Raw genomic sequence first — 15,723 nt, forward strand, 5'->3', positions numbered from 1 at the left:
TATGAAAAATATGATAATAAAAACATGGAATATGAAAAGTGGCGTCAGTATTTTGCGAAACATCTTCGGATAGCTGCTAGAAACCCGTTGCAAAATGTTCGGGAAGTTTCGAAAGTTGCAAAAATATGAGGGAATTGTGCATATGGGGTTGGGAGAGCTTTGACGGTTGACAGTTAAATGTTAGGTCTTACAATTTTACCACCAACCGACAACCGTCATAACTTATCTATTTTAATAAATAAATAAATAACCGCCGAGGTTATGGAAAGTACTCAAGAATAGTAGGAACAGCCATAGACTGACAGGTCAGTGGATAAATGAAAGAAACAAAATGGGCCTGTAAACAAAAAGAAAAAATCGAGATCGAGTATTCGTCTGCTAGCACGATTTTCTTGCCAGATTTTTCTGTTAGCTAGATTTTCTTCTGATAAGACGAAACAATCGTACAAAGAAAGTGTACTTGTACACGGAAGTGTACCTCTCAAAGAAAAGATCCTTAATCAAATTAAACAAGCCGTTGAAAAAAGTTGCCAAATTTAACTCTTGTGATCACAAAACACAATCTTTGATATTTGTTTATCTAAAAACGCTTCTATCAATAATAATTTACTCTTTGAAAAAAAATGCAAAAAATGAAAGTAAACATTTTACTGCAACATAACTTTAACAATTGTTGTTAGTTCAGATTTTGCTAACTTTGATCATGTTAAAAAAACCTACTTCGTTGTTGCTGCTATTGTTTTTTTGAAGCTAAACCCATAATTCTAGAAACTTTTCTCTAAATCAAAAGAAACAAGATGCCTAGGCCTTTTAAGCTTTAAACAAAAAGAAAGCAAACATCAGCGTCTAGAATACACTGGGCTTGGTTCCAGCGGCTGCGTTAACATCTTCCTCATCCAACACGTCATCGTACTGATCATTCTTGGTCGCCCCAGGGTCCCGATTCTCCACGCAGAAAGGATTGTGGACACCTAAATACAAGTCCATCATTTTCTTGGTTTCGGCAGGGTAGTTGCAGTCAGAATCGATCAAGTCCCTTTAATTCAGCACATTCTCTAACAAATAGATAATTCACGAAGATTCCTTTAAAAAGTGAAAGCAAAGTTAAAGAGGGTGGCGCACTTTTTGGGCTTCTTTAAGGATAGGAAAGTGTTAGCCCTTGGTCGGTCATCGTGCGGTTTCATTGAGGAATACAACAAATTCTCACACTTCTTCCAACCACCTTGGAGTACAAAAGGATACGGGTGGACCGTCAGAGAAATCTAACGAAATTCGAAGCGGGATGGGGGAGGGTTTACCACGACAAATCCAATGATAACAATCATGGAATTGGAAGAGGGGAAGAATGGGATTATTCAGAAGATAAAGTTGTGATGCGACATTTCATTTGTGGAAAAAGCTGTGTATCTCACCCGGTTTGAAAGTTATTCTGGCTTTTGCCCTATTGGTGCGAAGTTAAGTTCAACATTAATCTCATCTCTTTCAAACAGGGATGGCAACGCCACTAGCACTATGTTAGATTAATCCCCTCCCCATCCTTCTCCCTCTCCCCACCCCCTCTCCCCACCCCCTCTCCCCCCACCTTAGGAAGCAAAATTTTACGCGTCATATATAAGACGCACATACACCAAATGGCGGCCTTTTCTACACGGTTTTGCTTGCAAGGGCAGCGAATCATCGTTATTCTCAACAAATAAACTGCTTTAGTGAGGCTTGGTGGTGAATTTTTAGTACATGACGTCATCATACACAAGGCTTATCGATTACTTCGTGAGTCCCATATCATTACTCCTAGACAGAGACGGTTGCTTCTTATGAAATGAAATGCCTTTCGCTATTTCAAGTCGACAAGATAATATTAAAGTTCATTTCTATTGATCTCGTTTTCTCTTCTGTACACCCAGTTTATTGACGTTACTGGCTACACCATCTTTTTACTCCAAATGCAGACAGGGAAGAAAGGAAATTTTTCCTCCTAGTGAGGACATTTTATTTTAACCAAATACAAATTACATATTCGAAACTACTATTTGAATTGAAATAACGTTACGCAACACGCGGTCGAGTGGGTGGTCAATAACTGACAAACTCAACGCGTTACTAAGCAAACACGACAAGTTTACCAATGTTTTAGTCTTGTGGGCTGGACAACTAAGAATAAAACAGTCTGACTTTCCTTTAAACTCACAACCGAACATTTCCCTTACAATGTAGATGTCCAGATGGCGCGTAACGTAATGCTCCTTAGTGAGGTGGGAAGGAAGCAACTGACAAACTTTATCCTCTACCATCTCGGTTTCCAAAAGTATGAAAAACGGTAAAACCGCTGTCCTCTCTGGACTACCTCGTCTACATTTTATATTAATTTCAACTGATGAATGAGCTAGGCAAGCGCTTTTTTTCTTTTTCTTTTTTTCTAGTTGTCACCGAGACCCTTGTTGGACTGCTTACGCTTTCGCTCATGCTTGAGCCTGCTAACGATTTGAACTACCGTATTATCTTTAAGCAGGGTCTTATCCAGTTGTTCGTTTTCCAATCGCTTCAAAATCGCAGGCTTAGAAGTTGGCGCCCCTTCAATCGTGTCTTGAAACAAATCAATCAGTTTTTTTATCATGGTTGTCGCTGAATATGCCTTTGGAACTTTCTGTCGTATTCGTGCGTGCCTAAATTTCAGACTTTTGGCTGCTTGTGTCTTCAAACCTTCTACAGATACGAATGGCAACAGTTTCTTCCTCAATAGGTAATGGAGTAATCTCATCAGCTTGCCAGGCTGTTTGGAAACTGTAACGCCATTCTGCACGGATCCTGTCCTATACTCTTTTTGGACTATCTTTGCACAATATCGGGTCAGACTGGATTTTTTCTCGAACCAAAGACATGGTGAAACTTTGCAACGATATTTCTTCTGCAAATAAATTTTGCAATGCTTGTAACAAAACCTTCTTTCCAGGCAGCTTGTTCGTACCCAGGGAGTCAGCTATTACGAGTTCACATTCATCGGACTCATTGGCTGCCTTTTTTGTTCCCAGCTCTTTATCGTTTTCCTCATAGTTTCTCATAACGTCATGTGGCGAAAGCCGAGAGCGCCTTAGATTCTTAAGTGCTTTGCAAATCTCCCAGGTGCGTTCAAAGCATAGGCTTTGGCACCATTTGTTCTATAACACAACTTTTTCAGTTTAACGCGTGTAGTTATTACGCAATCCTTGACAAAAACTTGAAAGGAGTCAAGCTTTGAAAAAATGTGGAAAGTATCGTAGAGTTCCAATTTTTCAGTATCACGCTGTCTATTCTTTAAACGTAGCAATTCAATTTCGCAAGGAAATCGAAATGAAATATAAAAACTCATGAATTAGTAGCATTTTCATTTTTCGACCTTGAACGTTGGCGCTATGTGGCGCCACATTAGCGCGCCTGCTTATACGGAAGGCAATCGTGAGCGGTAACTCATGAGCGAATAGTAGACGCTGAATTGACTAATAGAGGGGCGCTTCATTTAAGGTGTGCTGGTAAATGGTAAATCACTATGATAATAATAAAACTTATCATGAAAATGATGACAAAAAAAGAGATAATAATAAAACTTCCGAGAGAAAACTTCCAATTTATCTGAAGTAAACGCGCACCGTGGCTTATTGTCGTTTAACGCACACTGTAGTCTCCTTCGCAGACATTTGTTTGTCTCGTCATGCAACGCTCTCTCTCCCACGTTGGAGAGACTGTTGCGTGACGAGAGCGAACAACAGCTGCGAGGGAGATTACGTTAGCATGAGAGATATCATTATTAGCATTTGGTAACCAGCGCTTCTTCGCCTGCCGGATCGTATGAGATAGACCTTCAGGAACACGAGCCAGCGAGAGGTGTGTACGGGGTCTGGTACTACTAATTAGTGCCAGATGCCCTGCAAATCTCACGCCGACTTGTCTTACAATGCATACGCGATTTCAGGCCCCTCAGTGGTGGGTTGAGATTCACCACGCGCCTATAACCTTAAAATAGACACACGCTACTTATTCTTATTTGAAATTGGCTGTTTCACCATACAAAGCAATAAAGCGTTCAGGGCTAGGGCCAAGGTAAGTACGGTATTTATTTGTTAATGTCCTGATGTGTTAATGTGATTCTCATCAATTTTATGATTCACATTTCAACGCCTTTGTAGCTGGAGCTGTTCTTACAGAGGCCATTATTATGTTTATTAACTTTCTGACACAATTTGAATTGCTATAGTAGGACGTCGTTCTTAATAAATCCCCTCTTTTTTGAAAATTTTCTTCGTATTCCTCGGAGAAAAAATTTCTGACGCATAAACATCAGTACTTGTGCTGCGTTGAGTCAAATTCGTTTCATTCATACCTATCCATTAGCTGGATAACAATCAAACCGCTTGTGTGAATTTAATCAAATATACATGCCCAATTTGTACCCAAAGTTTACAAATGTTAGCATCATGTACACATTGCTTTTCACGCGCGAGGTCAGTTATCTTCTGCAAAACAAGTTTTCAGATTCTGAAAGACGGTATACATTGTTAGTGTTCCCAATGTAAAAAATAGGTAAAATAAGGCCGCTCGAAATTGAAAATCGTATCAAATCTTTATGTCCCGGTTCGTCTAATGTTGTATCCTTGGCCGTCCTGAGTAGCTTAATGTTTTTCAGAGTCAGTCGAACGCAGAGTATATACAAATCGCGCAGTATTGCTAAATTTCATATTAATTCAAGGCGGGGAAATCTAGTCTGTTTGAAAATTTAACCTTGTGCGCTTAATTTATGGAGAAGATGACGAGCGCTTGATTTTCAGGTTCCTACGCGGTTTGTTGTTGTTGTTGTTCTGTACAGATCGAACATAGTCTTTACACTTGGTTACCGTTTTTCCCTCTTTGGTTCATCAATTTTTTTTCATTCATTTTACTTCTATTTTACAAACGTTTTTACGTCTTTCTTGCAATAGCTATTTGCATTTATCTTTGTTTTTCAGAAAAGCCTTATTTCAGTTTCGTGCTTTTGGTTTCATCAGTCATACGACCAGAATATCAAACACAACAAGCTTCTTGTATAAAAGGTAAAAAATAATATAAGAAACAATGTTTCCCGCTTTACAATACTGGAATGACTTACACTAGATATTCAAAGCCAGAGCATTTAAACCTCGAAAAAATCTTAGAATTGGAAAATATTTGTTTGACTTAAACTTATCATAGTCTGCAAAATAAAATGATGAACTCAATTTTAGGCCTTTAACTTTCATCATCTTACTTAGTCTCCTTTGCAAATGTTTCAAATATGACAGTAAATATTTTTAGAGAATGAAGTGTTGCGTCAATTTGACACCGTCCAGCTGATAAGTTTCTTTATTCTCCAAAACTGTTGGCGAGTCTGGGAGTGAAAGAGTAAAAGCAGATACGCAATGCACGAACGGGAAATTCAGATTCTTAGATCTGAATTTTTTTTTCAAAAAAAGAACATGAAAATGCCATGATTTTTTATTTAAATTACGGGGAGGTAAGAAAGCAACGTAGTCTTGTTTTACGTTTTCTAAACCAATTTTTTGTTTCAGCAATAAAGCTGTTAATTTTTTTCCCTCTTGTCAGATTGTCATTCATCTCTGTTTTGCAGGGAATGCGTTATTTCAGTCTCTAAATCTCGGCTTCTTCAGTCATTCGATCACAATACGAAACAAGTGAGTAAGGAGAATTCAATGTTGTATGAGGAAAAAAACCCACGGCTGATAAGTATTCTCGTCGCTTGTTCACTGAATATTATGTTGATATTGGAGAGAGAAGCAAAATGTTCCTCACTTCTGTAACTTGAAGGTTTTAAAAAATCGGGCAAAGAGAAATTAAAACCATCAAACTCTTATCAATGATATGTGAGCTTCAATATTTATTGAGATATCTTATCTGTCGTGCAAGTTCCATCCTTATCAGGTTTACACTGATTCCTTTTAACCGATAATTTTCCTTTCACGAGAATGCTAACGTAACACGATTGGTAAGTTAACCGCTGTTCTACTGGTGATAATTTTTTAAAAGCTGTATCCGAATCAGCTCTACAATTATTGTGATTTGAACCCAGATGATCCACTTGTGACTTGTTTGAAAAAAAAAAGAATGAAAAAGGAATGTTGCGCTTAGACATTTGTAAGGAGGAAGACAACCAGAAATTCCCTAAAAACACTTTATAAAGTTATAAAAGTCTTACTTTCTTTTTATCTTTTTTTCCGTTTCTGACGACAACAGACAGGAGAGAGCAGTTATGAGTGAGGCTGCAGAAATCCTAAAATCAGTCCAAATAGGTCTAAATGTCGTCATATTTCTTCTGAACACTGATCGTGGCCTACAAGCGACTGAGTTATGTAATGAATGTATGATTCTACTTCAAAACCTTGGCTCTGGTAGTCACCTTAATATCTCCGATGAACTATTCAATGCATACTACGCCATCTCTGGTTACACAGATGCGAAAAGACATGCCGTCAAACTTCTTAAAACATTCCAACATGCTGGGGAATTAATCATAGAACTGGGAGACAAATGTGAAGTACAAAGCCAGTTTGCAGAGGCGAAGCAACTCTTTAAGGGCGCACTCACCATCATGAAAATGGTTGGTCACAAAAGACAAGAAGCGATGGCTTATGGAAGACTTGGAAATGTGTGTACTAACCTTAGAGAATATCAGAAAGCTAAAGAATATCAAGAGAAAGCACTTGCCGTCGCGATAGAAATTGGCGACAGAAAAGGAGAAGTTGCAACATACGGGAACCTCGGAGCTGTGTTTGATTCCCTCGGCGAATATCAGAAGGCTAAAGAATATCACGAGAAAGCACTTGCCGTCGCGATAGAAACTGGCGACAGAAGAGGAGAAGGAACAACAAATAGGAACTTTGGAAATCTGTTTCATTCTCTTGGCGAATATCAAAGGGCTAAAGAGTATCAAGATAAAGCACTTGCCATTGCGATAGAAATTGGCGACAGAAAAGAAGAAGGAACAAGATACGGGAACCTCGGAAATGTGTTTGATTCCCTTGGCGAATTTCAGAGGGCTAAAGAATATCAAGAGAAAGCAATTGCTATCGCGATAGAAATTGGCGACAGACAAGGAGAAGGAACAACATACGGGAACCTCGGAAATGTGTTTGATTCCCTTGGCGAATATCAGAGGGCTAAAGAATATCAAGAGAAGGCACTTGCTATCGCGAGAGAAACTGGCGATAGACAAGGAGAAGGAACAACGTACGGGAACCTCGGAACTGTGATGCATTCCCTTGGCGAATATCAAAAGGCTAAAGAATATCACGAGAGAGCACTTGCCATCGCTATAGAAATTGGCGACAGAAAATAAAGGAGAAGGAACAACATGTGGAAACCTCGGAATTGTGTTTCATTCCCTTGGCGAATATCAGAGGGCTAAAGAATATCAAGAGAAAGCACTTGCCATCGCGATAGAAATTGGCGACAGACAAAGAGAAGGAACAATATACGGGAACCTCGGAAACGTGTTTGAATCTCTTGGCGAATATCATAAGGCTAAAGAATATCAAGAGAAAGCACTTGCCATCGCAATAGAAATTGGCGACAGAAAAGGAGAAGGAACAACATGTGGACATCTCGGAATTGTGTTTCATTTCCTTGGCGAATATCAGAAGGCCAGAGAATATCAAGAGCAAGCACTTGCCATCGAGATAGAAATTGGCGACAGAAAAGGAGAAGAAATAACATGCGGGAACCTTGGAGCTGTGTTTGAATCCCTTGGCGAATATCAGAAGGCTAGAGAATATCACGAGAGAGCACTTGCCATAGCGAAAGAAACTGGCGACAAAAAAGGAGAAGGAACAACGTGTGGACACCTTGGAATTGTGTTTCATTCCCTGGGCGAATATCAGAAGGCCAAAGAATATCAAGAGAGAGCATTTGCCATCGCGAAAGAAACTGGCGACAAAAAAGGAGAAGGAACAACATGTGGACACCTTGGAATTGTGTTTCATTCCCTTGGCGAATATCAGAAGGCTAAAGAATATCAAGAGAAAGCACTTGCCATAGCGATGGAAATTGGTGACAGAAACATGGAAGGAACAAGTTACGGGAACCTCGGAGCTGTGTTTGATTGCCTTAGCGAATATCAGAAGGCTCAAGAATATCACGAAAAAGCACTTGCCATTATGATAGAAATTGGCGACAGTGAAAAAGAAGGAACAGCATACGTTAACCTCGGAGCTGTGTTTGAGTCCCTTGGCGAATATCAGAAGGCTAAAGTATATGAAGAGAAAGGGCTTGCCATCGCAATAAAATTTGGCGACAGGAGAGGAGAAGGTTTCGCTCACTTAAATATTGGAAAAATTTACCTTAAGCTTCAAAAAAATCGGGCAGCTAAAGAACATTTGGACAAAGCAGTCAGCGTCAGTATTACACTTGGTGACAGAAAACTAGAGGTTTGGCAGCTGTCTTTGCTTCTGTCAATGACAGTCAGAAGGCAAAAGAGCATTTCGAGAAGGCGCTTACAATCAGCAGAGAATGTAGCGATAGATATTTGGAAGCACATGTTTATCTAAACCTTGGACGTCTATTCCAATCGTTTGGGGAATGTGGCAAGGCAGCAGATTATTTAGAGAAAGCTTGTTCCATAAGCAGCCATATTGGACACAAAATGGCTGAGTTTCACAGCCTTCTCAGTATTACAGTATTAAAGACATCACAGTCAGAGACTGTTGAGGCAATGGAATATCTTCTTCAGTGTATTGGAAAATACGAACAAATCAGAACTCTACTGAAAGGAAACAGTGAATTTCAAATGTCTCTGTTGGAGGAACACGGTACTTTTCCCTATCAGTTATTTACTGATTTGCTTTGCGATACTGGAAAATTTCGAGATGCTCTCTATGTTGAGGAGCTGGGACGAGCAAGAGTCCTCACAGAATTTATGGCAGACAAGTACTCCGCTGAAAGCCACATTTCAGCCGATCCACGATCATGGTTCGGCATTGAAAACGTCGTGAAAAGAGAAAGTAACTGTGTTTTTTTTGTACATTTCATATAGAGATCGGCAAGTTCTTCTCTGGGTATGGAAAACAAATGGGGACATTTGCTTTCGAAAAACAGAAGAGGTGAAAGTAGAGACTCTTATTGCTGAGCAAGTTTGCGAGGTGGAAGGAATTTTCAAAAAGAGTGCCGCCTGCTTTGGTGTTTTACCCACAGCGAACTGCGAAGACCGATCGCTGGATGACAACGTTCATGAAGAGAGCCAAGCAAATTTGCGAGGTGACAAAATCAAAGATACCGGAAGAAGTCATCATTTGTGCTACGAATGGATCTTCGCACCTGTGGCAGATTTACTTACAGAGCCCGAAATCATTATTGTACCGGATCGTTTTTCGTACCGAGTCCCATTTACTGCCTTGCGTGATGGACCAGCTGGAAAGTATTTATCGGAGAAGTACAGAATACGCATCGTCCCTTCACTGACGACTCTCCGGCTTATTCAAGAATGTCCAGCAGACTATCACAGTCAAACTGATGCATTGGTTGCCGGTGATCCTACGGTTGGCAAAGTGCATTATAATGGACGTCCCACTGACATTACACCGTTGTTCTGTGCAAATAAGGAAGCAGAGATGGTTGGTCAACTGCTGGGCGTTCAGCCTTTGTTAGGAAGTCGCGCAACAAAGCACGCGGTTCTTCAAGCAATACCTTCAGTGAGTCTGATACATCTTGCTGCCCATGGAAATGCCGAAAGAGGAGAGATTGCCCTCTCTCCTCAGTATACTTGTAACAGTACTCCACAAGAGGAAGACTACCTCCTGACAATGTCCGACATCGAAGGAGTTCAAGTGCGGGCTAAACTAGTAGTACTTAGTTGTTGTCACAGTGGGCGTGGATTGGTCAAAAAGGAAGGAGTAATTGGAATCGCTCGAGCATTTCTAGCATCCGGTGCACGTTCAGTGTTGGTAGCATCGTGGGCAGTAGAAGACGAAGCAACGTCGAAGCTCATGAAACATTTCTACAAACACCTTGTTCGTGGAGAAAGTGCGAGTGAATCTCTTCACCAGGCTGTTCAATGGTTGAGAAGCAATGGCTTCCCCAGACCTTTCCAATGGGCTCCGTTTGTGCTGATGGGAGATAACGTGACATTTTATTTTATGAAGAAAGGGTACGTCTGATTATAATGAGCAATTTTCTAAGATGAACCGATCAACATACTTAACTTGTTCAGTTTACTCAGTTGTCGTAATTTTGTTTGTTTGTTTTTGTCTTTGTCTTTCATCAATGAAATGCCAAGAAAAAGCTGTTAGTTTTATCTAGTGCGAAGATAAAAGATTCTGACAAATTACTCTCTAAAATTGGCGTTGAATTAGAGTTTCTTCTGTATGTTTTATACTCAGAAATAATTACTCAAGTCGATACGATGCTAGATGCTATGACGATGACGGTAACTTGAGAAGCTAAAAAAGTAAACTTTATCTGCAAAAAATAAACAAAAATAACAGTAAATTCACAATCTTAGTCACTTTTGAATCATACATGGTATGTTCGACAGGTCTGGATGATCATAGCCAATGTCATGACGAAAAAAAGTAATTTCTTTTATTGGAAATCTGTTCCGTTCACTTCAAAGTTGAAATAGAGACACATGTAAAAATTTATTTTTTAGGAAAGAAGAACTCGAGGAGGACAGCAACGAGGCGGAAAAGAAACAGGGTGATTACTGATGCTACACAAAGATTCTTCTTCCTGTACGCTGGACACTAGTATTACTTTACGAAGACGTTTTTAATATTCTTTTTAAGTCGAGAATTAAAACTTGCGTGCTCTTGTAAGAGGGGTTTACGTTTAACGTACAGTGCGCAGTATAATCGCAACAAAAAAAGTGAAAAAGAAGAAACAGTGGATTGAACATTGACAAAAAACGTCAGATTGGAAAGAAAAGGTCATGGTTTATTTATACTTCAAAGCTGCTTCAAAACTATTAACTGATCAAATTATGACTAAACTGGGCTTGGAACCTCTCTATTATAGAAGACGGACACACATTTTAAGATTTGTTGATGAGTGCATTGCAAATAGAGTTCCCAGATACCTTTCTAATTATTTCAATGTAAGAAACCGTGACATTCACCGCCACAAAACTAGAAAAAATTAATTTAGAATGCACCAAGCGTGCTTTTTCCTACAAAGGTGCAAAAATTTTTAATAATTTTTAATAATTCTTAGAATTTATAACTGTTCGATCTTTCGTTTAGTGTAACTATTTTGTAATATTGTAATTTGATTTTTATCTATATTTTAAATCTTTTTTTATTTTTATTTTTATATTTTTAATTTTTTACAGGACCTGCATTGATAGCAGTTTTTTTTTCTTAAAACTGAAGCAGCAATCCTGCATAAATATGTTTGAATAACATAACATAATATTGCGCGAAACTGTGCACAAGACGCTGATGTTACAAACGGTAAAACCGTAGGCATGCAAGAGTAATTTTTTTAGCGGGGTGAGTTGATGTGGGACACTGTGTAACTGATGTTTTCATTTTTGGAAAAGAAAAAGAGCCTAAACCTTAAGAAGAACGAAAATATCGTATTACTTTACTTCTGTAAGAGAGAGGAAAAAAACCTTCCAATTTGTCTAAAATAAACTCGCACATAGGTATTTCGTGGTCTATCGTCTATGTGGTCTGAATAATTATAAACGAAAGTAAACTTACTTAACCTTTACGCAGAAGATGAAGCAATGCCTTTGGTGGGAACATGGCAACAAGAATAAGTTAGTTGACTAAAAAGCGTCCGTTGGTGCCGTGGAAATTAAGAGTGCCGATTTGAAAGATAAGTTTTGCTCTAGAGTTTAGAGTTCAGCTACTGTCATATTTTCCATTGTGATTTATTATGGACAAACGCTCGAAACGTCAGCCTAGAAAGTCTTTACGGTGGCCAATTTCCATTTTCAACTCAGGTGATGAAACCAAATTATCTTTTAGTTCCTTAGCTTAGTTTAGTGGTCACCCGTCATCTTATTTTCAATTGTAATCTATCATATGGGGGCGTTTTACGTTTTACAATTTAGGTGTAAAAAACTCGTTCAAGTAAAGTGGAGCCGTAGTCAGTATTCTGAAGTGTCACGATCGGACATAGCTGATCCGTCTCCTGTCAGACCCGGACAAAAAGTAACCGTTATGTGGGGGAGGCAGAAGAAAGAGCACACTGCTGTTGTTGAATGCTACCCAGTAGAGCCTGAGGAGTCAGAACACACGGAGCATCAGGATGGCTCTCCCCCGCGTCGAGCAAAGAAACAGTTGGTAAGTTATTTACTTCCTTTTTTATCTTTAATAACTACTCGACAAGATTATCTTACTAAAGATCGAGTTAACATAGTTGAAAGTTTGACCACTATGTAAGGGACAGCGACGAAGATTCAGACAACTTAGAACCTCTGTTTGCGACCGCTTTGGTCACCATTGCGAAAGAAAAAACCCTAGCAAAACCAAACACCAAATGCATTTATGGCATGTTCTTTTGTTTGACTACAAAGAGTTATGATCGATTGTCTAACTTCTCTCCTCGTAATATCAGCCCTAAATCACTCGTTTAGGTCAGGATAGTAAAAGAAATGATCTCCATCTAGATCTTAGTCGGTGTAGAAGACACAGCTGACGTAACAGACAGACAAAAGAACGAGGAAAAATGGACAATAATTTTCCGTCGGTTGTCGGGTAAATCGTTCATCTGGAAGGCTCCTTAGTCCTGTATAGCAACTAATCTGATCAAGAACAGCTCAAGGTCAGATTTGTACCAGTTGAACGGTTCACTCATTTGGATATATCGACCATGTCGCTGGTGGTAAGATTATGCCGGCATTCTAGGGGCTGGTGCCCTCTTTGCATTTTATGGAGAAGACGAATGTATCATGCATCGAGATGGAAAAGTTAGGCATCCACGCGGAAGATCACTCAATCCTATCAACGGAACAGATTGCGTTGTCCTCTCTGACGTCCGTGACTCTACAGAATTCTGCTTTGGCGATTTGGATGGCAAGGAAATATCCCCAAATCATGTCCAACTCCAGAACTCCGATAGGTGCACCTATAGAAGCTTAGAGATTATTCGCAATTTTCCGCATCTTTTTTCAAGAGAGCACGCAAGAAAAACACTTCAAATTTTCCCAAGTAATACTTTAATTCTACTTTTAGCCTCTCTTAATTAACAGAAACATTTGCCCAATATCAGGCTACAAAATGTTCGAAATTCGGACTGTTGTCTCTGACACGCGACGTGTACAAATCACCAGTTTAAGACGGGAAAAAAGTCACGGTAGCGATTTAAGCGAAACATTCCTAACCTTATAAACTCGTGTGATGAACGCGCAGTTTTGACTTTACACCAAAGTTTTTCGGTCATTATTTCATATGTTTCTTTGTGCTTCGATTATATGACCTCAACTAACCTTACACATAATATTTATAACGGCACCCCCTCAAGGCAACTCGAGTTAATCTCGCACCCAGATCATACCACGTAACTTTTACAGCCGCTTGGCCGTGGAAGGTCTGGGTACGACACTAGCCTAGAGTGCCTTCAAAGCACTTTTAGGCAAAAACGCCTCGATCGCCTATAAGTAGTTATTTGGGTTTGATTCATCACAACACTTTGTCCAAAAATTTGATATCATGATGAATTACTACTACTACTACTACTACTACTACTACTACTACTACTACTACTACTACTACTACTACTACTACTACTACTACTACTACTACTACTAACTTCCGATGCCAAAGAAGAAACTCTCCTGTTTCCCTTTTAAAGAAAGTTTTCTATCTCCAAATTTAATCTTGGAGATTATTTTGGTAAAACATGCCATGTAAAAAACAACAAACTACCTTGGATTTTTTCCTTATTTCCTCACAATTGTTGACTTAAATGGTATATGAAGCTTAAAGAGTGGTCGTCCACCAGCAACTATTGTACTCACTCGTGCATATCAGTTTGGTAACCATTCCTTTGCTTCGCAATCTTCACTAAACAGAGGGGTAGTAACATTAGCCATCAAGTCCTCATCATTATCAATTGGTATATACCCCATTATCTGCATCACATGTTTACAATAATGTTCAATGATGTCAATATCATAGGGATGTACCTTCCACCGCCAACCATGCGCTCTTTCTGAAACATCATTCACCGTGAAAAAGGCTGGGGGACACTCTATCAACACAACCTCTCGTTTTTTGAACGGATGGGTCGATTCTTTCAGCCATATTTTCACATGATCGAGCACAGGCAACTCAGCAAAGTCGTACAAGCGTGACATCACTTTAAGTGGGTTCACTGCAAAATCTTCGTGACGCTGAACCAATATACGCCTTTGCCAGCTGAGAGGAAGGTTCTTCAGGAAAACTGGATTATCTTCGGTTTGTTTAAAATTCTGATAGCTAGACAAACGAAGTCCATCTTTACTTAACCGGCTGCCTCTGTCACTGGAAAAACCTAAACTACGAGAAGACGGAATAACTGCACGAGGATCTTTTATAAGACTAGACCCTGTGAGCAGGGTAACTGGGATACCTGGATGGTACTGGATCCTTGGAATCAAGTGTAGTGATACTACGGGTGTCGCACTAGTACACTGAAATAGCGAGCTCAAGTCTGGCCAGGGGCATACACCTATTTCAAAACATAGGCATGCTATGCATGCAAGAGTTATTTTTTGTAGGATGGGTGGATTACTTGAAACATTGTAAGTGGTCTACATTCTTACAGAAGGAAAGAAGAGTATTAATGCGGAAAAGAACGAAAATGTCTAATAACCTTACACACAGGTATTTTGTGGTAGATTATGTGTGTTGTGCGAGTAAATGTAACCAAAAATAAACTGTATTGGTGCCACGGATACCTGTAAGTACAAAATGTAGACAGCAGACTGCAGACCGGATACAAAATATAGACTGCAGACTGCAGAATGGGTAAAAAATGCAGACTGAGAATCTAAAGAGTTTTTACCTCTGGTATATGATAACATGTCATCTTACAGCTTACCGAGCGTCACGCAATCGCTTTCCGCGATCAGCTTTCACGATTATTTGCACTATTGTGGAATATTCCTAGCCCATTTCTTGATGAATATCGATCGTGATATAATTTCAAGCCTTCAATATAGTCTTCTTACTTTGCGCGCGAGTTGGTTGGTGAGATGTCTGTGCAGATTTTACCAACGTAACAAAAGTAGATGACTTGAATGACAATTATGGTAAAGCAAGCTTAAAACGGCAGAAATCGCCAGAAACTACAACGGATACACAGGGTATGAGTAAGTTTTATTGATTTTTACGAGAAAATTGTTCATATTTCGAAGTATTTATCGTTGTAAATCGACCATATTTCGTTCCCTATACTATTTCTAGTAACGTGCTCAAATTTTCAACGGTTCCTCTCTTAACTTAACACCGAGTCACACAACGCGTGACGCGTTCATGAATTAGTCGTTGGCTTTTTCTCGAGACGTGAGCTTGGGCCGCCTGTGACAAGACAATTGCGTAAACGATACTTAACATAATAACTTTATACACAAAAACCACACGATTTTGGATCATGTATTTATTAAGAAAGAATATTCATACAACTACAATGAAAACAAAGATAAGATTCACCTTTCTGATTTTGAAATTAATTCCATTCGCACTGTCATCGTAGCTAAGTTCCCTGGCATCAAGCGAATCCAACATGGCGTCTTTCTTCACA

The 15,723-nt window shown here is 39.4% G+C and overlaps 1 protein-coding gene and 1 non-coding gene across 2 annotated transcripts; one reads left to right on the plus strand and one right to left on the minus strand.

Moving 5' to 3' along the window:
- The first annotated feature begins 6,253 nt into the window (after positions 1 to 6,253).
- LOC113677218 (uncharacterized) lies at positions 6,254 to 12,724 on the plus strand. Its single transcript, XR_016186477.1, has 6 exons — positions 6,254 to 7,159; positions 7,401 to 7,594; positions 7,955 to 8,307; positions 8,532 to 10,141; positions 12,050 to 12,281; positions 12,608 to 12,724. It is a non-coding gene; the product is annotated as an uncharacterized LOC113677218 (transcript).
- A 1,242-nt stretch (positions 12,725 to 13,966) lies between these two features.
- On the minus strand, positions 13,967 to 15,707 carry LOC149045593 (carbohydrate sulfotransferase 4-like). Its single transcript, XM_089205924.1, has 2 exons — positions 15,633 to 15,707; positions 13,967 to 14,611 (listed from the first exon to the last, which is right to left on the minus strand). The coding sequence occupies exons 1-2, from the start codon at positions 15,705 to 15,707 to the stop codon at positions 13,967 to 13,969; spliced, it is 720 nt and encodes a 239-aa protein (XP_089062050.1).
- Between the last annotated feature and the right edge of the window lie 16 nt (positions 15,708 to 15,723).

The sequence above is a fragment of the Pocillopora damicornis genome, chromosome 5, assembly GCF_964200805.1.
Source record: "Pocillopora damicornis chromosome 5, jaPocDami1.2, whole genome shotgun sequence".
In the NCBI taxonomy this organism is placed as follows: Eukaryota; Metazoa; Cnidaria; class Anthozoa; order Scleractinia; family Pocilloporidae; genus Pocillopora; species Pocillopora damicornis.